This window comes from Nicotiana tomentosiformis, chromosome 8 (genome assembly GCF_000390325.3).
Source record: "Nicotiana tomentosiformis chromosome 8, ASM39032v3, whole genome shotgun sequence".
Classification (NCBI taxonomy): Eukaryota; Viridiplantae; Streptophyta; class Magnoliopsida; order Solanales; family Solanaceae; genus Nicotiana; species Nicotiana tomentosiformis.
In genome coordinates, this window is record NC_090819.1 from 115104223 (window position 1) to 115131064 (window position 26842).

The 26842-nt window shown below is 36.2% G+C and overlaps 2 protein-coding genes across 2 annotated transcripts in view; one reads left to right on the top strand and one right to left on the bottom strand.

Annotated features, from left to right (window-relative positions):
- On the bottom strand, positions 1-3138 carry LOC138898023 (uncharacterized). Its single transcript, XM_070184053.1, has 3 exons — positions 2916-3138; positions 792-827; positions 1-488 (listed from the first exon to the last, which is right to left on the bottom strand). The coding sequence occupies exons 1-3, from the start codon at positions 3136-3138 to the stop codon at positions 1-3; spliced, it is 747 nt and encodes a 248-aa protein (XP_070040154.1).
- Positions 3139-8418: 5280 nt separating this feature from the next.
- The window catches only part of LOC104109962 (uncharacterized), a 60321-nt gene continuing 41897 nt past the window's right edge, over positions 8419-26842 (top strand). Inside the window, exons 1-15 of the mRNA XM_009619367.4 lie at positions 8419-8757; positions 12764-12867; positions 14831-14965; positions 15047-15097; positions 15883-15977; positions 16043-16160; positions 16679-16780; positions 16863-17051; positions 17158-17318; positions 17714-17884; positions 24093-24185; positions 24292-24613; positions 24858-24962; positions 25038-25133; positions 26626-26693. Coding sequence (XP_009617662.1) covers positions 8661-8757; positions 12764-12867; positions 14831-14965; positions 15047-15097; positions 15883-15977; positions 16043-16160; positions 16679-16780; positions 16863-17051; positions 17158-17318; positions 17714-17884; positions 24093-24185; positions 24292-24613; positions 24858-24962; positions 25038-25133; positions 26626-26693 — 1907 coding nt within the window. The 5' untranslated portion in view covers positions 8419-8660. The remainder of the gene's footprint in view (positions 8758-12763; positions 12868-14830; positions 14966-15046; positions 15098-15882; positions 15978-16042; positions 16161-16678; positions 16781-16862; positions 17052-17157; positions 17319-17713; positions 17885-24092; positions 24186-24291; positions 24614-24857; positions 24963-25037; positions 25134-26625; positions 26694-26842) is intronic.

Sequence of the window (26842 nt, forward strand, 5' to 3'; positions counted from 1 at the left end):
TTAAGCAATAAGGTCATGAAAAATAAGTTGAATCTCTTGAACGTGGGTTCCAATAGTTTTGTTGCCTATCATTTTATAGTCCAGAAATTTGGCAACCACAAATTCTTTCAAGCACGCATCTTCAGTATTGTACTTTTTCTCAAGTGCATCCCACAATTCTTTCGAAGTATTCATAGCACCGTACACATTGTACAAATCATCCTCCAAAGCACTTAGGATGTAGCCTTTGCAAAGAAAATTTGCATGTTTCCATGCCTCAACAATCATAAACTTTTCATTGTCTGGCATGTCGGCAGCAGGCACTGGAGGGTCTTGACTGGTGAATTTCTGCATACCAAGCGTAGTAAGCCAAAAGAACACCCTTTGCTGCCATCCTTTGAAGTTGACTCCAAAAAATTTCCTCGATTGTTTGGCTGGTGGCACAGCAGTTCGGCTTGATGAGCCTATTGTCGTTGCCGCAAAAGTTGCAGAAGGATTTCCATTTTTCACTGTCAACAACAGAACAGTTCAATTAATGGTAGAAAATAAAATAGTAACAATATTGTAAATAATAATAAACAGTACGTTTAATAAACAAAAACCGGAGTTTTTATAAAATGTTTCACAAGAAAACGATGAAGTTTTTATTTTCTTCAAATCGTTTCAGAATTTTAATAATCTGACGAAGCTTTTATAACTTCAAATTAGAAATAGAAAAATTCAGAAGGAGTAGAAACCACAAATGTTTTAATCTCCAGAGAACAGAATACATATTAAAGCATAAATATAATTTTCTTAAGATTGTTATCAACCTGTATTAACTACAGAATTATGAAACATTAAATTTTCTGTAACAGAAAACAGAAACAGAAAATAAGAAGTAAAGCAGAATCTCGAAATGATCAAAACGGAATCTGAAAAATAAATTTCGGAATGAAATCGAGCCCATTGAATGCATAGTGAGTCATTAAGGAAATTATTTCCCTCAAGTACCCGAGGCATTGGAATATTATCCTCCATAGAACAATTTAACTCACCAGAGTATCAATAACTAAAATGTTGGTGAACGGCGAACCACTTAATGGATGTAAATCACATCAGAATTTATTTGTGCACAAGAAGAAGAAGTTCAGAAAATTTTATAAGGAAATATTCCGGGATCAAAGCGAATTTGTAGCCATTTTCTGGCACTATTTCTGAAAATTTGCAACCTTTTAGAAATAACCATGGTTGTTGGAATATGCGGGAACGTTTAAATATTCCGAAAAAAGGGATTTAAAATTAGCCGAAAAAGGACACGGACCGGGTAGCGTCACGCGCGCGGAGCCCGGGTTATTCCGAGTTGACTTTTCATCCGTAGCCGAACCCGAGCGAACGACGTCGACTACGACGATGTCGACGACGACGACACGATACTTACCTTCTTACCAACCCATTTAACTCCAAGAGAAGTGCTTTCTTAAAATAAGCACATTTCCTTTTCTTTCCACTATCAATGAGGGATAATTGCTCTTTCCAAAGCATAAGATAAGGGTGGCAAGTGGGTCGGGCCCTAAACGGGCCTAACAGACCAGTCTAGTGGGTCGTTGTTCTGGGCCATTCCTAGTCCTTAAATAAACGGGCTAAACGGTCCCGGGCTAAACGTGCTTTTTGGTGCAATCGGCCCGAGACGGGGAGCACGAACTCATGGTCCCTGGCTAAATGGGCCCAATGGCTAAGCAGTAATTTTTTTCAAAAATTAAATACAAATTAGAGACAAAAAAATATTTAAAAAATATCTAAGCAAATGCATTGTAAATTTATTATAGAATTGTGACCTAATTTTTTAGTTCAAATTTAAAGACAAAAATATTGTAAAATGATATTCAAAGCAATGCTTCATAATTTTATTATCTATACTATATTAAAAGCACGAAGGCTCTTAACGAAATACCGTTTGCCTTTTTTACCCTTTAAAACTAGAGTTCAGACTAAACAAAATAGTCTTTTAATTATTATCCTAATATTTATGAATATTTATTTAATTATCTCCCTAATACTTAGGAATAGACATTTAATTGTTTTCCTTATATTTAGGAATAATCATTTAATTATTTTTCTAATATTTAGGGCTTCGAAATTAATTAAAATTTTAAATATTAAATCATTCCTTATTCGAACTATATACAAACTTCTATATCGAAGAATTTAAAATAAAGAAAGATATTAGCCATATAAATTCTTTCCTTATAAAATTCATACTTCTAACACCAATGATTTAAGCAATAACTCTAAGCTAAATATTAAAAACGATTTGACTTAAATATTCTCTTACCAAATATTAGGAGGTTTGACCCTATATGTCGTATCAATCTAAAATCTAAGAACTAAAATAAATTTAAAATAAATTCAATTTAAGGAATTTACTTAATGACAACTAAAAGAAGGGTGGACAATACTTTTAATTAATTAAAATTCATGCATTATATCCTTCACTATTTGAATTATATATAATTTTTTAATATTATATATATCATACGAATTCTTTTCTTATTTAAATTATGTAATTTTTTATTTTATAACTCAAATATAATTTTAATATAATATTTATATAATTATTTTAAATATATTACTCATTGAGATAGGGTACACGTGCAAAGCACGTATCCTAAGACTAGTAGCAATAAAAAATATGACAATATCTTTCTTAGTATTCCTCCCCCCTATGAAATGAACACAACAAGGTGCTAATACTACCATTGAGAAGAAAAATGAACTAATCAATATGTACCAAAATACAAGTTACATAATACATACAAATTTTTGGTCATACAAGTTACATGCTATCTCTTACAAACTTCATAAATCCTTTGAGGTTCGGAGGAAGTTCCGTTGGTGGTGGCGAAGAAGTAGCTTCGTTATCGCCGCTTCCATTGTTGGGCGAAGCAACATCTCACCAAGTTCAGTTAGTATTTCTTCGCAAGTTTCGTCTACCTCTGGTTGTGATTCAGCAAGTCCAGAATTTCTTCTTTCCGAACTGATCCAATCGCTAAAAAGTACTGATTTTTCCAAGCTCTCCTTCATAGACGCTCTATAATCACCGATTTGAAGTCTTGCTTGACTGAAAGCGATATCTGATGCCACATTTGAAGCTTGAATAGTTAAAATGTCTCGGGCCATCCTTGAAAGAATCGAAAAGTATTATTTTTTGTCCTTCCATTATTGCAAAATATTAAATGTGCCGTCGGAATTCACTTCCTCAAGTTGCTGCGATAAATAAACTTCAAGCTCATTTAGTTGTGAAAATTCATTATTACTAGAACCAAAAGAACCCCTAAACCCCGCCCAAACACTAAGTCCTCTTACTCTCGTAGTTTTTTTAGAAGATTGATAATCAAAAAAAGAAGAAGAAGTTGGAACATTTGATCTAGCATGATTTAATGTAACTTGATAAGCATTATAAATAGTTTCAGCATTTGTTCTAATTGAGGCTATTACTTCCGGAAGTTTAGGCAACTCATCATCTTTAAGTGCTAAACTATTATAAATAGTTTCATACCAAGAATACCAGGTGTAGGACGGGTATGGGGTCTGGTTCGGGGAGCCGAGTCAGGGGGGAGGAACAACAGTACCACTAGATTTGACAGTCTTGGATTTTTTCATATTCTTATTTTTACCAAAAATATTTCTTAAGAAAGATATCGTAATGAATCAAGTAATAGCAAATAAATAAAACAAACAAAACTATAATATTTAGACTTAAGAGTTGGAACGAGTTTACCGAATTGAGTTGAAAATTGATTATCGTCGAAGACTTCAATTCACCAACTTTATAATTTTTTCACAAATTGTAACAACCTTAATATTTTTTAACTATTTTTTTTGGAATAAAGTAATAATAGCAATTTCATAATTTTTTCACTATTTTTTGATAAAGTAAATAATTGTAGCAAGTATAGAAGAAAATTAGAGAGAGATTTTGATAGATTGATATTGATTTTGTAAGAAAATGAAAGAATGAGTGGGTATTTATAGTAGCAAATAGAAAAAAGTATAATAATAAAATATTTGGGGTTAAAACTAAGTTGGAGGGGTTAAATGGCTATTTTTAAAATAGCCAACAACTCTTTTTTTCAAAAGCCAAACGAATATATTTTTTTAAAAAATATTTGTTGGGCTCGTTTGGCCCGCCAAGTGACCGGTCTGGTCCTGGTCTCTTGGCGGGCCAAACGGGCCCGATCCTAACGGTTCCTAGCTAAGAACCGGCCCACGAGACCGGCACGAGCCCATCTCTAGCGGACCTAAAGGTCCCAACCCAGTTGCCACCCTTTGCATAAGGGAAAAATTTACATTTCTTCCCTACATTTTCCATTCACCAACTTCCAATCCCAACCATGGCTTGAACTCGAGTTTGAAGTCTTTAAATATGAGTTCATGTTTGAGCTATAAATGTATATTTAACATTCAAGTTGAGTTAGCTTACTAAACTCAATTGCATCTACATTGAACTTAAGAGAACGTCTCATTCATTAGAAAACTCAGGGGAAATATATTTTTATTAGTAGATATTTGGTTTACTAGAGTAATAACGAGTAAAATATAAAATATGTGTTTGTTCTCGTTAGAAAGTTGGGATAAACTTTTATTTTTAAATTTAACCTTTATTTTATTTTTTAAAGGATTTTGATAGAAGAGCCTTGGATAAGGGCATGTATGTCGTTTTAGTATTTTATCCCGAGATTAGTAATTTTCGAAATTGTTATCCCACCAGTGCCACCAATTTAATGACGAACCACATAACTAATTGTTGACGAACCATAAATAATCGAGTTCTTTGGCAATTTATTACAGATTGAATTTCTTGCGGTCAAAATGTCAATATCCCTATGACTTTTTGAAGATTTTTGTCGTAAAACTTCTTGTAATTTTGGTAGTTTTGTTGTTGGAATTTTTGTAATCTAAAGTAGCCATGTAAGGTGAAAGTGAACTAGTTTATGAAAAAAAGTATGATAATGATGTATAAAGAATAAGGTTTGAAAAACACGATTACTTAAACAATATGATATTAAGGTATAAGCTTTGTCTATAATTTTGGGGCTATGAGTTTGAAGCATAAACAAATGATGTTTTTAGTTGATCAATTTACTCAGCTTAGTTGTGTTAATTTACTTGCAATTATATACCTCTCATCAATAACCTTTTTGCCTTGCAACTGAATGTCCGCTATAAATTATTTGAAATGTAATTTAATAAATGTCCTAATATGATAAGCCATTTGGCACATTACATCTCACGCTTGCTTATAGAAAGTAGTAAGAGTTCAATTTTGATAAAGTTCTTTGAAATATTCATATAAAGTCTTTATATGTTAGAGAACTGGTCATGATGATGTCATATGCCATACTAACAAATACTCATTCGGTCCACTTAATTGACTTTTTGGTTATTTTCACAAATATTAAAAAATCAGCCTTTTAGCATTAATTAATAATAAATTTGACTATATTAACCTTAATTTATTAATTAAAAATATTAAAAATACTCCTATACTCTTTACTCCAAGGGCATCTTTGAAAAAAGAGACTAATTCTTTCTTGATATCTGAAAAAATTAACTATTGTGGACCACAAAAAAAAGACCAAAAAATTAATTAAAGTGTACGAGCGGGAGTAAGATAGTATTTATTGGTATAAATGCACACTCTAATTTTGAAGCCAAAATCTATGGTTGTCCAACGGGTCGGACCGGGCCGGGACGAAACGGGACGGTAGAACCATTCCGTCCCGCTAACAAACGGGATGGGACAGGACGGGTTCGCTGGCCTTAAATGCCGTTTTTTAAAAAAATAAAAAAATTATTTAAGCATTAAGTTTGGCAACGACTATTTTTTTGACAATGACTAAGTTTTTAAAGTTTGCAACGGATAGTTTTTTGACTTATTTAATAAACTTAAAAGTTAAACGGAAATTAGGAAACTAAGTAAAGAATTATAAAATATTAAAACAAATGACTTGTAATGAAATATTATAGAAATTATAAATTTATAATAGAGTTATAATTTATTTAATATAATTTTAAGCCATTAAGTAACTAAGTAAGAGTGTAAGACAATTCATTAAAAAAAAAAAACGCTTAGAGCCTTTTATTTTATTAATAGAACTTTCAAATCTCACATACAAATATATTTTTTTTGAAGAGCACCTAATCTACGCAGCCACCTTTTAGGAAGGGTTCTGTTTGAACTAGGCCTTTCAGTAGCCAATTACAAATTATCATACTAATATTTGTAAGCTCCTATATAACTTCGTTGTAACTTATCTATAATTTCTCTCGGACATTGTTCTAGTATTGGCAATGTTGATTGATGTTCCATGAGTTTCATGTCGTCATCGCTCCCAGTACTAGGTATCTCATTGTATTCTTCTTCTTACCTAGTGGTTAATTTTTCAAAACCAAGATTTCTTTTTCCTGAATTAATCTAATCTCTGAATAATACGGAAATCTCTAGGTTGTCCTTTGCTAATGAATGTCTATGATCTCCGATTTAAAATCTTGCCGCGTTAAAAGCACTCTCCGATGCTACTGATGATGCTTGAATAGCCAGGATATCTCGGACCATTATTGAAAGTGTTGGAAAAGCCTTGGCACGCTCCCTCCACCATGCCAAAAATTGTTCGTTGCTTTCTCCATCTTTAATACTTTCCAATCATTTATTAAGATAAGAATCAAGTTCATCATCAATAGAGGAATCAAAACCTGTTATATCATCCATATCTTCCCATAAAACTTCTACTCTAGACTTATAAGTAGAATGGGCAGTTTCATCACATGTTGTTTTCATAGATTTATATTTATCAAACATTGATCTAGCATAAGAATATATGTTAGCTTGGCAGTCTTCGAGAGATGGTTGTTAATTTTCTTGAATTGCTAAATTCTCATAAATTTTACGAACAAGTATCTTTGCACTTCTTAATTTTAAAGATGAGTTAAGTATAGTAGAAATTTTCGATGATGATATTCTAGGCAACCTACTTAGTCGTCAAAAGTAAATGTCAAGTCGCCATAATAAGTGATAATTTTAGTGGAAAACTATATATTGCTCTTTTGAGTAGCGACCTATCTTAAATTTATCTTCTAGCACATTTGCATACTTTTCTGGCGAATTTAGTAGCTATAAACTTTTAAAACATGCAAGCTTTTGTGGCGATGAAACTCGCCACAGAAAGTAAAAAAGCGCCACAATATCAGTAGGTCGCTTGACGTACATGTCGGTTCCTACCTTTAGTGGCGACCTTGGAAGGCGCCACAGAATCGTCACTGAAAACCTTCCTTAATACAAACAATTAATGCAAATACGTGAGTAGCACGTGATGATCCCCTCCCTTCATCGTTGGCTTTAAATTACTCGGCAAGATATTAGCTGCTCCACGTGTAGATATAAAAAAGACGAAAAATGTCAAAAATGGCCTTGAACTATTTAAAATAGCTAAAAAATACCCTCTATTGTTTTTTGGTACCAAAAATATCCCTACCGTCTATATTTTGGATCACAAATACCCTTAATTCATTAGTCTTGCCATTGAAGGTGACATGACAGTTCAACTGGATTAGATTTGCTTACATGATCATCCACCTAAGCAATCCAGCATGACAAAATTATTTTTCCAGAAAATTATTTTTACGGAAATATTTTTAAAATACAAAATCAACACTTATTCCGAAAAAGAAAAAAAAATTCTGAAAAAATTATTTATTTCGAAAATTTTAATTAAAATACAAAATCAACACTTATTTCGAAAAAAGTAAAAATTTCAGGAAAAATTATTTTTTTCGAAATTTTTTATTAAAATGCAAAATCAACACTTATTCCGAAAAAAATAAAAATTTATGAGAAAATTATTTTTTTTGGATTTTTTTAATTAAAACAAAAAATCAACACTCCGAAAAAAATAAAAAAATTTTGGAAAAATTATTTATTTCGGAATTTTTTATTAAAATATAAAATCAACACTTATTCCGAAAAAAATAAAAAAAATCGAAAAATAATAATTTTTCGGGAATTTTTTTTACTTTTTTTGGAATAAGTGTTGAATTTGTATTTTAAAAAAATTTCTGGAAAAATAATTTTTTTGAAAAAATAATTTTGTCATGCTGGATTACTTAAGTGGATGGTCATGTAAGTAAATTTAACCCAGTTGGATTACCATATCACATTTAATGGCAAGACTAACGGATTAAAGATATTTGTGGTCTAAAATATAGACACACTCACGACAGAGATATTTTTGGTACAAAAAACAAAGAAAAGAATATTTTTGAGTTATTTCAAATAGTTCAAGGGCATTTTTGGTATTTTTCGTTAAAAGAAATATCTCCAACCCCTCCTCGTCATTCTGCATTTAGATTTTATTTTAGCTTACAAGAACTGGAAAACCCCTCCGTACTAAACTTTTTAGACATTTTTATATCTTTAAAATACAATCAGAAACAAAGAAAATTAGAATTAAAAGAAAATAGATCGTACGAGTCCAAATTTCCAATTCTAAAATTCTCTCTTTCTTCGTTTCTTCTTCGCCATGGGAAACTTGTGGAACACTTCACTTTTTGACATTCAAAGTTGTATATAGAAACTTGTAGACACAGTTACAGTGTTATTAGATATTTGAATTGAAGAATTGATCAGTAGAAAGTTCGCGAAGATGTTGGAAGATCAGGTAGCGTACTTGTTGCAGAGGTATTTGGGGAACTATGTTAGAGGACTCAACAAAGAAGCTCTCAAAATCAGTGTTTGGCAAGGTAAATTCCTAATTCTCTGAGTGTATAATTGATTTTCTATTTAGGCATTAGCTTTTATGGTAGTCGATTTCAAATTGTGATGAATTTGTGCAATAAAGTGCTTTCAACGGTATAATTTGGATTTGTAGTACTTTGTTATCCGGCGTTTCACATCATATATAGGTTTATTGAATGTTAAATAGTATAGGCTGAAGTAGGCATGTGTGTGAAGGAAGTGTTGAAGCAAAAGCGCATAAATGTTTGAGTGATTAGGACAAAAGTATCTTTAGTTAATTTGCTGTGTGTTCTATGCACAAATGGCTATCTATTTATAGCTGTAGGGTTGGTCATTCTTGTGGTGCATTGTTTAGAGCTACATCGGCTAACTGTCTTCTCCCACTTTCAGTCGACGTTCCTCTATTCCATATTTTCTGGAGAAGTGGTTATTTGACTGAGTCTTCTGGCTGTAAAATTTTTCCTTGACTCGGTTAAAAACTGTAATCCTTCTTGCACCATTGTAATTTAGGTGTTATCCAGCTCTTTGAAGGCGAATCATGGACTTACCCCATCTCCCTGGTTGTATACTGGTTCTACAACCTTGCTTAGCCCGTGTGCTTGAATCTTCTTTTGGGCTTAACCCATGTTCATTATTCTTTTGTTCTGCTAGGCGTGGTCCCTTTGACTCCTACTTGTCAAATTTTCTTGTTAGCTAGCTCTATTTCAGTTATACTCTCTGAGGGAAACAACATTGTTTCATAAATCTCATACAACCTATTCCATGTATAGTTTCTTTGTTCAATTACAATGAAGTACATTAGTCTACTATTTGGAAGTGGATAACAAAACAGTCTGGTCCAACTTTCATGTTGCCAAGTGGTTGGTTTATTTTTTCCACAGCAGTTTTATAGTTCATCTGGATTAGTTTTTCCTCCATTCAGTAAACAAAATTTCTCGGAAACACATCCAAGGGGATGTGAATCTTCATAGAATCAAGATAACATGATGTAAGAAAGAGGAACCCGCAAAAAGCCCCAATGAAACCCCATCAGAAAGTAATAGATACTTCTAGTTCGTACAACATACAATTTAAGTGGTCCTACGGGAATCGTAAGTCATTATGTGATGATGACTTTGATCTTTACATCTGCACCAGTGTCAGATATCTGCACCGTGTTCGAGCAACTGAGGTTTTTATAAGGACCTAGCAACATGGATCCCAGTGATTAAGAGAGTTGAGAAAAGACTGGCAGCATGGTAAAAGAGGTACATATCGAGCATCTCTGTGTAGTTCATGTCATTGTTTCAGGCACCTGACGATGTCACAACTCACTGGTAAATTGGAAAGACTCCAAAGGAGCATCCTACGTGACTCGACAAATGGGGTTAGGAAGCTCTACTTAGTCAGCTGGGAGAATGTTGCGTGAGAGATCTTGGGGTGAAAGGTCTTCGAGTTTTCAACAAGGCCCTATTAAGAAAATGGTTATGGAGACTTTGGGTGAGCAACACGCTCTATCAGGGGAGGTGGAACTTCCTATGGGATTCGACAAATGGGGCTAGGAAGCTCAACTCAGTTAATTGGGAGGACGTTAAGTGAAGGCTCTTGGGATGAAAAGTCTTCCAGTTTTCAACAAGGCCCTACGAAGAAAATTGTTATGGAGACTTTGGATGAGCAACACACTCTATAGAGGAAGGTTATACTTCCAATGGGATTCGGAAATATAGGGTTTTGAAGCTTCACTTAATCAGCGGGCTCTTCAATGAAATCAGAGGTCTTGAGGTAAAAGGTTGAGTATTCAACAAGGCTCTATTAGGCTAATGGTTATGGAGATTCGTGATTGAGAAGTACGCTTTTTGTAGGGAGATGGTAGTGGAGAAGTATAGGACTGTGGAAGGGTAATGAGGGACTATATACATCATACTTGCATTTGTGTGCGGACTTTGAAAGAGTATTATGAAAGATTCACATTCCCGAGCATTTACAGGATCCCAAGTCAGATAGTGATTACAATACGACAAATTTGAATGATACAAGAGGAGGAAGTATTGGAACGTAAAGAAAATTAACAATTAACAGAATGGATCAACAAAGAATTAATTGAGTTACTCAAGATTATGTGAATGGAAGCGAATCTAAAGACATTTGACACTAAAGTGGGCAAGAAACACATGGAGAGGGAAGAAAATAAAAAAGAAACAACAAACAATAGATTTCACATTTGCCAAGCACATAAGCATATGATTAAGTCATATGAATTATATGAATCAGGACCAAGAAGTTGCATGTCCAATGAAAGAGCACCACAAGATCCTTGCCAAAAAGGGCCACTTTAGCTCCTACTTTTTACCCCGATAGATGATATCACTTCAGATATGGGGTTGGTTTTTTGAATGAGTGAATTCCACACAATATTTATATACAAATTTTGATGATTTATAATTAGTTATGTATATAGTCGGTTTTGTTCGATTTCTTTTTTGTATAATAACAAATCAAGTCACATAGTTTTTGTTTTTTCCAAATGTAATTCCAAACCAAACCTACCCAAAGTATATGTTGGTTTCTTTTGTAGATTTGTTAGATTTTTAGTTATTTTTCCTCGTTTTTTTCTTGAACACCCATAGCCGAGACTTTAAGGTGTGAAGGAATGAGACATCTCTTTTAGGAAGCCCCTACATGCTTCGGAGTTGAATCGTTCTTATATACGGCTTTACACAGTTTGGGTAGATAGTATTGATTTGGAAAGGTTCTCATCGAAACACTTAAGTCAGGTCCTATTATAGATGTTTGTTTATTGGTGGGGAGTGGGGCCTCATGTGGAAGGATATATTGAATTGTTGGAAACTTAAAACACTTAGTTTTTTATTTGTTTGTTTGCCGCTTGGGGAGCTATTCCGATTGTAGACAGTTTGATAAAAATAGGATATATCATGGTGAGCTGGTGTTGCATGTGCAAAAAGCATGCGAGGGGGTGGATTACATTCTATTGAATTGCGTGATGCTTAACTTTAGACCTCGATATTTACAACCTTCAAGATCTATTGGGTTTGTCCTAAATAGTAGCAGGGTGGAGCTCGAGTTTCATTGTAAGGAAGAAAAAGTAGCTATGGAGGACAACAACGCTTTTCATCTTTTGGGTTTTGGGGAGGATTAGAAATAAGAGAACTTTTGATGGACTAGAGGGTTCATTGTTGAAGGTTAAGAGTTCTCTTCTATTGCTTTTAACTTCCGCTGCAAGATGGAAATATCTATTTGTGTAGATGGTTAATGTTTTGGAAGACCTGACACATAAGGTTTATGTTGACTTAGTTGGTGAGCCACTTACCGTTGCTGTAAATAGTTTGACACCAGATTGGTATGATATCTATGAAATACCACCCAATTTATGGCCAAAAAGAAAAAAACTTGTTTGTTTGAATATCTCTGTTTTGCATGTACTGGTCATAGTAAAGAGTTCATTCGTAATGAAAATAGCATCTTTAAAGCTGATAATAGATGTTCAAACTCCAATAAGGGAAGCACCCAATAAGTAGCCCTTCTTCTTTAAAATCTTGTTCAAGTAACTTGCCCCTGCCTTTATTATTTTTCCCTTCTTGATAATTGTTTTTTAATGCCTTCAATGATGTCGAAAGACAGCATTTTAAGCGCAATTCAGTTCAAAATTTTTCTTTTTGACATATTGATTTGGCAAGTTAGATGTATATTCAGAATTTTAGGTGCGGAGTCACCGACTACTTCTTTGTGGCAACGGGTTCAGATTTATTTTAAAACTTTTTTGACTCTATATATATGGCTCGAGCAAAAGCAGTGATGCAGGTGCACTCGCTGCCTTGAACATACATCTATCCACGGAAGCGGAAGTTTTAGGTCTTCTTTTTTTTGGGGTGGGGTGAGTGTGGGGGTGGGGGATGCCACTGTATATAATACAGTTCTTAAGTGTTTTCCTTGACAATATCTGTTGCAGTCAAACAATGCAGGTATGGATTGAAAATTTGCTTGGTTACTAACACATTGTGGCATATGTGACAGGTGACGTAGAGCTAGTAAATATGCAATTAAAACCAGAGGCTCTCAATGCATTGAAGTTACCTGTAAAAGTCAAGGCAGGGTTTCTTGGATCTGTGAGACTCAAGGTTCTACCCCTAACATCTGACTTCTGAATGAGTTATTTTGAAGTTTTGAATACCTGAAAGTGAACTGAGTATATTGGTTGTTCTTGGCTGTGGATGCTTTTGCTTATGACTTTAGTATCTTGAACTTGAGGGCATATTTATAATATTTTGAATCCTTTTCAGCTGTAATTTTATGCCACTGTTGTGTGATTTTGGAAATTAAGTGCACACATCACAGTGATTAATATAATGATGAGTCACTATTGTTTCTACAAGGAGGATTGATTGATCACTGGGTACTGAAATTATCTCAACCCTTGAGTTAAATGAAATTTGAGTTGAATAAACCTAATAACATCAATAAAGCAAGCTAAATTTAGAATTAGGTCATCCTTGAAGGAACCTGGTTCATAACTTCGCATGCTATTTATTTAAAGTGCTTTATTATCTAAATTCATATTAAAAACATATATTCCTACGGATATTGAAGTAACTTTAGGAACTATCCCTAATAAGAGCACCCGTGGTTTTGTAAGTATATTTCCTATTTTACAAACAAATCAAATCAATCTTTTCAAGTAGTAGTTGATATTGAACATAACTAACTCTCAATTCAAAGTCTTTTTTCTGGGTTTCCTTAGAATTACTCAAATCAATCCAATTGATAGCTAAAACATTAGAAGTATTAAATGAAGTTGATCTTTCGGCCAAAGAAAAAAAGGTTATTACATCTTTTTGATCAACAAACCTGGAGGTTAAGCTTTGGTCCACATAAACCACAAACAAGTTTTTTTGCTTAGCATGTTAAGAGTTCCGATGCTCTCTAAGAAATAAGCACATACTTCCCACAGCCTAGATACTTCTCCTCCCTTGTCCGTGTCTGTTTGTCTGTGAGGTGGCTTGCTCTTCAATGGAATGTAACTTGCTGCAGGTTGTTTCAGTGTTGTTAAAAGCTCATTTGAAGTGCACTTAAACCCTAAAAAATAAGATAATGTCAGGCTGTGCGCATCATCTCGCTTAAGCAGCACTTTAGTGAAAGCTTTAAGGTGCTAATGCATGCACCTCATCACCTATCGGAGGGCACAATAAATATAGTTGGTAAATTGATAAATCATTTTTCGAAACTTCACTACACATGTTAGGTTCTCTTCTTTTGGTCTATCAGGGCTTTTGTTTTCGATGTAACCAGGCACATTGTGCCAATTTGTTTATAATAATACTTACCACCTATAGCGGACACTATTAGGTCCTTGTAACTATTACAAGACTAGGTTTTTGTTCTTTTTGGGGTCTTGTAACTATGTTTTACTCTTAGTACTATCTTTGTGCTAAGGGTTACTTTATCTTATTTATAAAATTTGTTACCTTCTCCCAAAAAAAAAAAAACCATTTCAGAAGAAAAAAGAGTGAGTTTTAGTGATTAGGAAATAAAATTACACCTTTTCACATAAATCAGATATTTATAAAATGTATTTTCACCTTGATTGATATGATTTTTACATCTTAAATTTCGCTTAATTATAGTTATGTCAATTCTTTTGTCAAAATAATTATTGTGCTTGTTTGTAGGTATTTTCTGTTGCCTTATATGTACACACACACATATAGTTGTGTATATACATGATTTTTTATATTATATATATATATATATATATATATATATATATAGTTGTTTTTCTTCATCGGTGAACTTTTCGTTAAAACCCACACTTCATTTCTGCTTTGTGCTTAAAGCCCCAACAGATTATGGTGCTTCGCTGTGCTTTTCGCTTTTGACTACTCTGGGTTGCTTGGTGTAGTTACAGTGTGTCCACCTGCCAGGGATTCTTAGTATCTCTAAATATTTCATTCCTTCTATCTGTTCTTATGACTTCTTATCATTTTCCATGTAACATTGTGACAACTGGTATCCCCTTTATGGGTAACTGTTTAATTAAGGAATTGTATTGTCATTTGCATGTCAGTAATTACTCCATAATTATAGGTACCGTGGAGCAGGCTTGGCCAAGATCCAGTTCAAGTTCACCTGGATGGTATTTTCTTATTAGCTGAGCCAGCAACCCAAGTTGAAGGATCTACCGAAGATGCTGTCCAAGAAGCTAAGAAGAGTAGAATACGAGTAAGGTTTTGAGTCTCAAGTAATTTTTTTTGCATGTCGACAGGAAATGTTTTTGATGTTACCTATTTTGATCGCAACTAGGACATGGAAACAAAGCTTCTGGAGAGTAGACGAATCCTACAGACAGAAATGGTATATTTCTTTGTCTTATGTCAAATACATAAAACTTTGAGGTATGTGTGCCAACTTGGATGCTCAGAATGATGGGTTCATTGGTTGCTTCTGTCAGTGGTAGACTGTTAATCTGATATCTAGCTTACTAACTTTGATTGCTGATGCTGCCTCTTGTTTTCGGACGTGAACTTATGGGTCTAGTGGAAAATGATTTGTTTTTTTCTTCTCTTGATGAAAGTGAAAAGTGAGAGATACGGATAAGAGGCTGTCAACTTGCGTCAATAACTGCAGCATAATATAGTTGTTTTTAGTATTCCTGTGCTTCTAGATAATGAGATGGAGAGGAGGCATTATAGTTTCTTAAGAATGTCAGTTGGTTCAGCATTATCCATGCTTGTGGTTCTAGATTAGGAGTAATTAAGAAATGGCATTACAGTTTCTATAGACAGTATAGTTCATGGATTCTAATGTTATAATCGTTAGATATTAGTACCCACATCTTTAAATGAATGAGATTTGACATCAATGTTATGATATTCCTGTTGCTTGTTGTGTGTGGCACTCATATATGTTAAGTTCGATTGAGTTTTACCATATAAGATTTTCAAAGGCTGCTTGGAATGTTCTGTTTTAGTTTTTTTATCTTTAAATATCTTAAGGCATCCTCCTTGGTTCGGTTTATGACATTGCCACGGATGGGAAACAAATGTAAATCTTAGTTCTTGTATGGAATGGCGGTTTCACAGAATACTGTCCATCAAGTATCATCACTGTAACCAATTTTCTTTTTTGCCTTTCTCAAGAATAAGTCCTGGTTGGGGTCTTTGATCAACACAGTAATTGGGAATTTAAAGCTTTCAATTTCAAATATCCACATCAGATATGAAGATCTTGAGAGGTAAGGAGGTTCAATTGTTGATTTCTTTGAATTTATGATGAATCTGACTAGCTTTCGTCGTGCAGCAATCCTGGCCACTCTTTTGCAGCTGGTATGACCTTAGAGAAACTATCAGCTATGACAGTAGATGAGAGCGGGAGTGAAACCTTTGTAACTGGAAATGCATTGGATTTTATACAGAAGGTCCGTCTCTTTTGCACTTTTAAGTTGATGAAAAGATAAAAGTTCTTAACCACATCCTACCCGATGACCTCTTTATGTTATGCGTTTATACATTAAGCAAACCTCTTATTTTCAGCTTCCCCAATTTTCTTGCGCCTTGTGTACTTTCGCCCTCGTTGTGTTCTGATTATAGCTGATTAGTTAGCAACTTTAGTCGTGCAAAACTAGTGGTTTTTCACTGAAGCAATTTTAGCATCTCTTTACTCTCTTCAACCAGATTCTAGGTCCTTGATCATATCATTCCTGCAGTCCATTACCTACCTCTCTACTGCATCTCTCTTGCCTCTGGTTGTAGCTCTTCTCTGAAATCATGTCAACAATGAAAAAAAGGGAACTGCCAAGTGCATATGTATTTTAATGCAGCCTTATTATCTTGTCTAGATTTTTATATGATGTGATAATTCTTTCTATGTTTTTCTTGATAAAATGTCCTGGTTTCTTATTTCACACTTTTTATTGATTTTTTTTTGACATGTTAGTCTGTAGAACTTGAACGGCTAGCTTTTTATTTCGATTCTGATATCAGTCCGTGGCATATTGACAAACCTTGGGCAGATTTGCTACCACTGGAGTGGGACAAGGTACTTCTAGAGTGTTCTGGTTGTCATTTAGTGGCTCCTCTTTCTGATCTGTCCCTATTCGTAAACCTAGTTCAATCCTCAGATTTTCAGATATGGAACGGATAATGGCAAACCAGCTGACGGCCACATTAAAGAGCATTCTTACATTTTGCAACCAGTGACTGGGAAAGCTAAGTTCTCGAAACAGCGCCCTAATCCTTCACTTGATAATACGGAACCTCTACAAAAGGCAGTTGTGGCTCTGGATGATGTGACTCTTTGTTTGTCCAAGGCTGGTCTTGCTAACTTTTCTTTTCTGTTTTTTATTTCTCGTCCATGTGGAATTGATTCTAGCTTGTTTTGGCTTTTTCACTTACTTTGGCATGTAACTTGTGCAGAATGGCTATAGGGATTTATTAAAGTTGGCCGAGAACTTTGCTGCCTTCAATCAACGGTTGAAATATGCTCATCTTCGTCCACATGTCCCGGTGAGATCTGATCCAAAATCATGGTGGAAGTATGCTTATCAAGCTTTGTCTGATCAGATAACGAAGGCCAGGTATGTAACTAGTTTCTTAAGGAATTAAGAGACTCACCAAACTTCCTCTTACATTTTGATATCCTCACAACACTCTGATGCGAAGGCTAAAGACCAATTTAATATGCATAAACAAATGCGATAAAAGAGGAGCTAACATGTTTCTACTTGTCCTCATAATCTCTCTCGGACCTGAAAAAGATGCTAATGCTTTCGTTTACACATTCACCATATTTGCTCTATTTTATTTCAATTGATCGAAAATGATAGGGCTTTTGAGGAAAAAATGTTACAGCTTTTAGAAGATGTAATATCATTCTCTCTTATTCTGTTAAGTCGTGTAGATATATATGTGTATACACGTGGAGAAGATTTGGTTCTTAGTCTTCAATTAATAATACCATTATTGTTTGTAGTGGAAAGTTGTCATGGGAGCAGGTCCTGCGATATACGAGGTTGCGGAAGAAATATATCTCTTTGTATGCTTCATTGCTGAAATCTGATCCTGATCGGATAGTAATAGATGATAATAAAGATTTAGAAGAACTGGATCACACGCTTGATGCTGAAATCATTCTTCAATGGAGGTAATTTGTGCTGCATGTTTTTCTATATTATTTCATGAATTGTTGGCTAATGGACTACATCAAATTCAAAGGCAATATGTTGGTGTTGCAACATTGTGGGATTAACTAGCTTTCTATTAGTCTCGACAGCGTTACTGGATACACTTTTGGTGAGCTGTATATTTTTAGTCAATTTGTCAGGTGACCTGAGCAATCTTCCCCCTTCCCCATTGCTGTTTCTCTCTCTCTCTCTCTCTCCCTCTGTGTGTGTGTGTGTATGTGACTGATTAAGTAAGCCCTCAAGGCCCCCCCCCCCAATAAAAAAGGAAAAGGACACAGAATACCAAGGTTCCTTGGATGTTGTAGATCGAGTTATCAATTCATCAACAGTTCTCAAATGTCCGTCTTAATGCCTTAGCTTGCTCCTTTTTGAATCATACCAGTACCACATCAGTTAAGGCTGTAGTCTCCATGTGTAATTTTGTACAAAGTCACCACTTGAGTCTCTTGTGGCTGAGTTAAGCTCAATGTTCGTTTTCTTAGTACGATACCAGAGCCACCTTTTGTAAGTCCATTCTCATGCCCGATTAATGTTTATATGTGAACCCCAAAAATCTTCAGTTACACTTCAGGGAGGGTGTTGACTTAGGAGTTTATAACGGTTTTAGGCCACTCCGCTCGTAGTTATAAAGGTTGGGTTGGATACTCAGATTTTCCAGATGGTATTTGTGAGAAGGCACGGGAGAAAATATATTATTGATATATTGAATGAATGAATAATGCTACACAAGAGGTCCTTATTTATAGCTATACTATACAAGGACATACTACTCCTCTACCAATGTGGGACAATACTACACTATATACATGCTGTAAATTAACACTCCCCCTCAAGCCGGTGCATACAAATCATATGTACCGAGCTTGTTACATATATAACTAATACGAGGACCAGTGAGAGACTTGGTGAAGATATCTGCAAGTTGATCATTTGACCTCACAAACTTTATAGCAATCTCTCCTGAAAGTATCTTTTCTCTGACGAAGTGACAATCAATCTCAATGTGTTTAGTTCTCTCATGGAACACCGGATTTGATGCAATATGAAGGGCAGTTTGATTATCGCACACAAGTTCCATCCGACTGATTTCACCAAATTTCAACTCCTTGAGCAATTGTTTGGTCCAGATTAGCTCACATGTTGCCATAGCCATTGCTCGATATTCTGCTTCTGCACTAGACCGAGCAACTACATTCTGTTTCTTGCTCTTCCAGGACACCAAATTTGCTCCTACTAAAACACAATATCCAGACGTAGAACGTCTATCAGAAGGTGATCCTGCCCAATCAGCATCTGAGTATCCAATGATCTGCTCGTGACCTCGATCCTCAAAGAGTAACCCTTTGCCTGGAGCCGATTTTATATATCGAATAATGCGGACAACTGCATCCCAATGACTATCACAGGGAGAATTCATAAACTGACTTACCACACTCACATGATAGGAAATGTCGGGTCTAGTCACTGTGAGATAATTTAATTTTCCAACCAGTCGCCTATAGCTTGTAGGATCGCTAAGCGGCTCCTCCTGTCCTGGCATAAGTTTATAATTCGGATCCATCGGAGTGTCAGCAGGTCTGCAACCTATCATCCCCGTCTCCTCAAGAATGTCTAAAGCATATTTTCTTTGAGAAATAACAATACCTGAGCTAGACTGGGCAACCTCAATACCCAGAAAGTACTTCAATCTGCCTAGATCCTTAGTTTGGAAGTGCTGGAAGAGATGCTGTTTCAGGTTGGTAATACCATCCTGATCATTGCCAGTAATAACAATATCATCAACATAGACTACCAGATAAATACAGAGACTTGAAGCAGAGTGCCGATAAAACACAGAGTGATCAGCTTCACTACGAATCATGCCAAACTCCTGGATAACCGTGCTGAACTTACCAAACCAGGCTCGAGGAGACTGCTTTAGACCATAAAGTGACCGACGCAAGCGACATACAAGGCCACGAGACTCCCCCTGAGCAACAAAACCAGGTGGTTGCTCCATATAAACCTCATCCTCAAGATCACCGTGAAGAAAGGCATTTTTAATGTCCAGCTGATAGAGGGGCCAATGACGAACCGCAGCCATGGATAGAAAAAGGCGGACTGAAGCCACTTTAGCCACGGGAGAGAAGGTATCACTGTAATCGAGCCCAAATATCTGAGTATATCCTTTGGCAACAAGACGGGCCTTAAGTCGATCAATCTGTCCATCGGGACCAACTTTGACTGCATAAACCCAACGACAACCAACAGTAGATTTACCTGAGGGAAGAGGAACAAGCTCCCAAGTACCACTTGTATGTAAAGCAGACATCTCGTCACTCATAGCCTGTCGCCATCCTGGATGAGACAACGCTTCACCTGTAGACTTAGGGATGGAAACTGAGGACAAAGAAGATATAAAAGCATAATGGGGAGATGACAGACGATGATAGCTCAAACCGACATAATGAGGATTAGGGTTAAGTGTGGTCCTTATACCTTTCCGAAGTGCAATCGGTGTACTAGGAGCAGGGTCCGCAGCAGGAGCAGGGTCAGGTGCAGGACGAGAACCAGTTGGGCCTGATGGAGGACGCAAACGACGATGATAAGTCAAGAGTGGTGTTCCTGTGGCCGGGGAACTAGGGGGAACAACACTAGACTCCTCAACGGTTGGTATGGATGAAAACTCTGTGGTCGAAGGTGGAGGAGGAGCTATAGTAAACTCCTCAAAGGTCGGTATAGGTAAGACCTCAGATATATCATGGTGGTCAGCAGAGGTAAAGAAAGGTTTAGACTTAAAAAATGTGACGTCGGCTGACATAAGGTACCTACGAAGATCTGGAGAATAACAACGATATCCCTTCTGAACACGAGAATAACCAAGGAAGACACACTTGAGAGCACGGGGAGCTAACTTATCTTTCCCAGGGGCTAAGTTATGAACAAAACACGTGCTCCAAAAAACACGAGGTGGAAGAGAGTATAAGGGTGACTGGGGAAACAATACTGAATGCGGAATCTGATTCTTGATGGGAGATGAAGGCATCCGATTAATCAAATAACAAGCTGTGAGAACTACATCGCCCCAAAAACGCAACGGAACACGAGATTCAATTAGAAGTGTGCGAGCAGTCTCAATAAGGTGCCTATTCTTTCTCTCAGCAACCCCATTTTGCTGAGGGGTATAAGGACAAGATGTCTGATGAATAATTCCCTGAGAAGTCATAAATTGCTGAAATTGAGAAGATAAATATTCTAAGGCATTATCACTGCAAAAAATGCGAATAGAAACACCAAATTGGTTTTTGATTTCAGCACAGAAACTCTGGAATATAGAAAATAACTCAGAACGATCTTTCATTAAGAAAAGCCAAGTACATCTTGAATAATCATCAATGAAACTGACAAAGTAACGAAATCCCAAGGATGAACTGACTCTACTAGGACCCCATATATCAGAATGAACTAAGGAGAAGACAGACTCTGCATGACTCTCAACACTACGCGAAAAGGAGGCTCGGGTATGTTTCCCAAGTTGACACGACTCACAATCTAATGTAGACAAACTAGATAAACTAGGCACCATCTTCTGAAGTTTGGATAAACTCGGATGTCCTAAACGTCTGTGGATTAGATCTGGAGGATCTGTAACTAGACATGTTGTGGAAGGACTGAGTGAGTTAAGGTAGTAAAGGCCTTCTGATTCACGTCCTGTACCAATTGTCTGTCCCGTACTGCGGTCCTGCATAATAAAAGAATCGTCAATAAAGTATATACCACAATGGAGGGCACGAGTCAAACGACTAACAGATGCAAGACTAAAAGGACAGCCAGGGACATAAAGAACGGAATCTAGGGTGATAGAAGACAAAGGGATTAGCTTGTCCAACTCCTTTTGCCTTAGTTTGACATCCATTGGCTAAAGTAACAGTGGGAAGAGACTGTGAATATACAATATTTGACAAAAGTGATATATTACCAGAGATGTGATCAGAAGCGCCGGAGTCCATGACCCATGGGCCAAGAGTGCTAGACTGGGAAACACAAGCAAAGAATTACCAGAAACAGAAGTATCAGTCTGAGCAACTGAGGCTACTTGTCGAGATGTCTGCTTACTTGCTTGATACTGAAGGAGCTCATTATATTCTTCTTTAGATAAAGAAAATTCTTGGTTACCTGGAGTCTCGGTCTGAGCAATGTAAGCATTTTTGGGTGGACGACCATGTAGAGAATAACACATTTCACGAGTGTGTCCAAGTTTGTGACAATAAGAACACTTGGGTCTAGATCTTCCAAAACGACCTCCTCCTCGTCTATGCTCCATAGTTTGAGATGCCCGAACATCCATTGTTTGGGATGCAAGAACAGAGGAATCAAGTATCTGTGATGAGCTCACTGGTGGACTTGGTGCTGCAGCAAGGCGGAGTAATCGAGAGAATAATTCATCAACTGTCGGGACAGACGGACTAGCCAAAATCTGGTCGCGTACTGAATCAAGATCATTAGGAAGTCCAGCGAGGGTAACAACGAGAAACATCTTCTGTCGCTGCTCTTGTTGTTTTTCCACACTAGCTGAAACTGGCATCAACTTCTCAAATTCCTCCATGACTGCCTGTACTTGACCCAAGTAAGTAGACATATCCAATTCCTGCTTCTTTAAGTTTGTCATCCGTGATATCACATCATAGAAGCGAGATATGTCATTAGTGTATAAGGTGCGTGCCTTTGCCCAAACCAAATAACATGTCTGGAATGGACGAAACAAGGGCATCAACTTGGAATCAATAGATCGCCACAAGATGCTACATAACTGAGCATCGATTTTTGCCCAAAGTGCTATTGCCTTTTCATCTCCATCGCTAGACTGTTTGATTAGATGATCTTGAACACCTTGACCTCTACACCATAACTCAACAGATGAAGCCCAAGCTAAGTAGTTTGAACCTCCCATTAAAGGTTCCGAGGTAATAATAGCACTAGAGTTTCCAGAACTCATGTTTCTAGACCCAAAAGCATCAAATCCCAAAGACATTGTTGCAAATTATTATCAAATAGGAGAAAGAATCAACTATGAACCACTGAAACAGTGTACGGAAACACAGAAACAGAATACTGAAATACTGTAGCTGCTGGAATCTACTGTAGCTGTCGGAATAGTACTGTAGCTACCGGAAAAACTCAAAGTTGTCGGAATGAAATGAAAACAGTAGGGGTAGGATCGGAATTACCAGGCGACCCAACTGTTCTGAAGGAAGATTTTCAAAAAATGGCCGGAAGTGGTCGTACGCGCCGGCGCGTGAGCTCACGCGCGTGAGCTTCTGGTGGCGCGTGAGGCTGCTTCTGCCGGAGTTGTTCACTGGGGTTTGGTCGCCGGACAGTGACGACTCTTGTGGTAGTGTTGGATTTTGCACAACACTGACAGAAATGAAGCAGATAGAAAACAACCTTAAAAAAATACTGATTTCTCTTTCCCGGAATCGCTGGAATTTATGCACAGCGATAAGTCTCTCACAATTGCTCTGATACCATGTGAGAAGGCACGGGAGAAAATATATTATTGATATATTGAATGAATGAATAATGCTACACAAGAGGTCCTTATTTATAGCTATACTATACAAGGACATACTACTCCTCTACCAATGTGGGACAATACTACACTATATACATGCTGTAAATTAACAGTATTAAAGTTGCACCCATTCCTGATGTTGGGCTATCAAATGTTGGGCCACCTATTTTATATTACTTCACTTTCCAGATGTTTAACCAGGACATTTTTTTTGGGGGGGGGGGGGGGGGTTAGAATCCCACATGTAGGCTCCAAACTTCACTACTTGAGCTAGCTCTGTGGTTGATTTAAGTCCAAGGTCCATTTTCATTAAGAATACCTATCATTTTTCTTTCATGTATCTAAGCTAGATTTGTTCTTTTGATTGAACGGAAACTTATTGGTTGACTTATTTTATTCCTTCATGATATTTCAAGTGTTTTGTTAAGCAGCTCCTGGGTGTAAGAGTGTTCCAAATTTTTTTGCTTGTGTTTAATTGGACAAATAATCGTACATGCCATGAAGAACCATGACAACAATATTTTGATGTTTATTTACTGAAGCTCTCTTGCCGATGTTTTAGAATTTACACAGATTTTTGTATTAGAGAATGACCTTTATTTTTAACTTTTCAACAGGATGATGGCGCACAAGTTTGTGCAGCAGTCAGTAGAGTCAGATTCCTACCTAAAAAAGCAAAAGTCAAAGAAATCTTGGTGGTCTTTTGGCTGGTTAATACTGGATCTTTATACCCCCTTGATTTCTGTACTGTGAAATGCTTTTATATTCTTTGTTTTTTCTTCTATGGAGTCTTATGTGGTTGACCAACTTTCTCAGGACCAGCCAATCAGTTGAAGAAGGAAGTGAGCAAGCAGGGTTTACTGAGGAAGACTGGGAGAGGTTAAATAATATAATTGGGTATAAAGAAGGTGAAGAAGAACCACTGTTGGCAACTCATGACCGGAGAGATGTGCCACATACCACCTTGGAGGTTCACATGAAGCACAATGCCTCAAAGCTTAGTGATACTCACAACTGCCTTGCTGATTTGTCATGTGATAACCTTGATTGTTATATAAAGCTTTATTCAGAAGCAAAGGTTTTTGACGTAAAACTAGGATCATATCAATTATGGTCTCCAAATGGCCTTCTCGCTGAGGTGAGAATCTTTACATTCTAAGTTAGAAAGTTTTTGAAATTTGGGATATACTTTTTCTTTTTTATTTAAATATTCCTTTGTATAGGGTGAAAAGTCGACAGCTGAAAGCTTTCGATATTATGGAGAATATTTTCTATTCTCTTTTCTTTTTCATTTTTTTTGGTGTGTGTGTGAGAGAGAGAGAGAGAGAGAGAGAGAGAGATTAAGTTAGACAGCCTCATTTATGGTAATATTTTCTGTTTAGAGCGCTACTGTCAATGATTCCTTGGTTGCTGCATTCTGCTACAAGCCTTTCGATTCCAACATTGACTGGAGATTAGCAGCTAAAGCTTCTCCCTGCTATGTGACTGTAAGCTGAAGTTTTATTTTAGCTCACCATTTTGCAACAGTTTACCGTTTTAACTGATCAAAATTTTTTCCTTAGTATTTGAAGGATTCCATTGACCAAATTATCAACTTTTTTGAAAGTAATGCTGCTGTAAGTCAGACCATAGCTCTGGAAACAGCTGCTGCAGTACAGGTCAGCTTTAGCTCCTTATTTTCTTCACCAACGTAGTTTCAAAGCTCAATTTTGACATTACTTTTCCTTTTCCATCTGTTTTGTTCCGTGTGCATTGAATTGGTGTTTAGATCACAGCTTATTTCATGGTCATAAAACTTTTTCTTCTTAGAGAAGTGAGTTGATTGAGCATTAAAAAAAAACCTGACTAAATTTCCTTGTGCACTCCACTTCATTGCTTGATCTTGTTGTTCCTGGCAATGAATGGGGATGAACCAACAAGAAGTTTGTCCTTGATTGTTAGCCTTCTTCTTTCATCAAACATTATCAATGAAGGTGTGCTAGGGCATAACGGCATTTTGGAACTGATTCCAATGAGAAGCTCGAAAAGTTGACCATGACATTTTCTTGTTCTATTTTCCCCTGAAATTGAAAGACATGGTTGTTGTAACCAAAAATTAAATTTTAAGATAAAAGAGAAAAGGAAGAAATTTCGTGAATGAATTGCTTGGCAAGTTCCTCGAGCCCATGGAGTTCCTTGTTGTACATAAGATTGGGTGTCTTTTGTAGAGAACAATATATTTTTGTGGGTTTCTGCCTTTTTGGTATATTTCTAGCATATAGGCACTTTTGTTTTGGCCCAATAATTAATGAAATTTTAATTACTTGATCAGAAAAATAATCATATACCTTTAGATTAACTATAATTATTAAGAGAGAGATCGAAACTACCAAATTAATAATATCTTTAATCGTTTTTTTTGGACAATGGTAACATTTTATAAAAGAAAACGGCACAAAGTTTGTGCTGGTAGAAAAGTGACAAAATACATATCCCAAAAACAGTAAAGAATCCCCCTACTACAAAAACTTACAAGGATATCTTTAATCTGTTGATAACATGTTATAGTTTTATTGGTAGAATAAAGTATAATATTAGCACCCAAGGGTGTGGCCTAACAATTGAAGTGAGATGCAAACTATGCGAGACCAGGGTTCAAATCCCAGCAAAGACAACAACCTAGGTAATTCCTTCACATTTGCCGTTGCTAGGCAGAGTTAGCGATTACATGTGTCCTAGAAGATAGGAGGTACTCGGTTGAATAGTCAGGTGCGCACGAGCTAGTCTGGACACCACCATTATCAGAAAAAAGTTGAGGATAATATTGTATTGAGAAAGGTAAAAGAGAGGCTTAGAAACTTTGAGGTATTGAAAAGAATTGAAATTCCACGGGGGAATTGAACAACAATTTGAAACAACCCAGAAAGGAAGGGGAACATTTTGGGATAGGGCGACTATTGCCTTTAAGACGCTTATTTCACCTTTTAATATCAACTCTTGCTGTTACTACTAGTTTAATCGCTCTTTGCCACTCAACCTAGTAATATGGATATTAATGTCTCAAAAATGTTGAATTAATGAATTTATGCAAGAGATTCTTGGTTTATGTTTGTATTCGCAGTTTTCATTTGAAACGTGTTGGTATATGATGTGTATTTGTCCTGTTGTCAGATGACAATTGATGAAGTCAAACGAACTGCACAGCAACAAGTAAACAGAGCTCTGAAGGATCAGTCCAGGTTAGATACTTTTTTTTGTATGTCAAGCTGGTATCCTGATGTTGTTGAGATTACTGGTCCCTCACAGTGATTTGAGCAGTTTAAAAGAAAAATTGCTACATGTAATTGTCCAGTAAAAATTTCTGCAAATGTGATCCTGATGTAAAGAA

What these genes read in the sequence shown, in the direction of transcription:
- LOC138898023 (XM_070184053.1), bottom strand. Translation starts at nt 3,138, where the DNA reads ATGGCCCGAGACATTTTAACTATTCAAGCTTCAAATGTGGCATCAGAT. An exon ending in AGAAATACTAACTGAACTTG is followed by an intron (nt 828 to 2,915) that starts GTGAGATGTTGC and finishes TTTCTGTTACAG; the next exon opens with AAAATTTAATGTTTCATAAT. An exon ending in TAATTCTGTAGTTAATACAG is followed by an intron (nt 489 to 791) that starts GTTGATAACAAT and finishes TGTTGTTGACAG; the next exon opens with TGAAAAATGGAAATCCTTCT.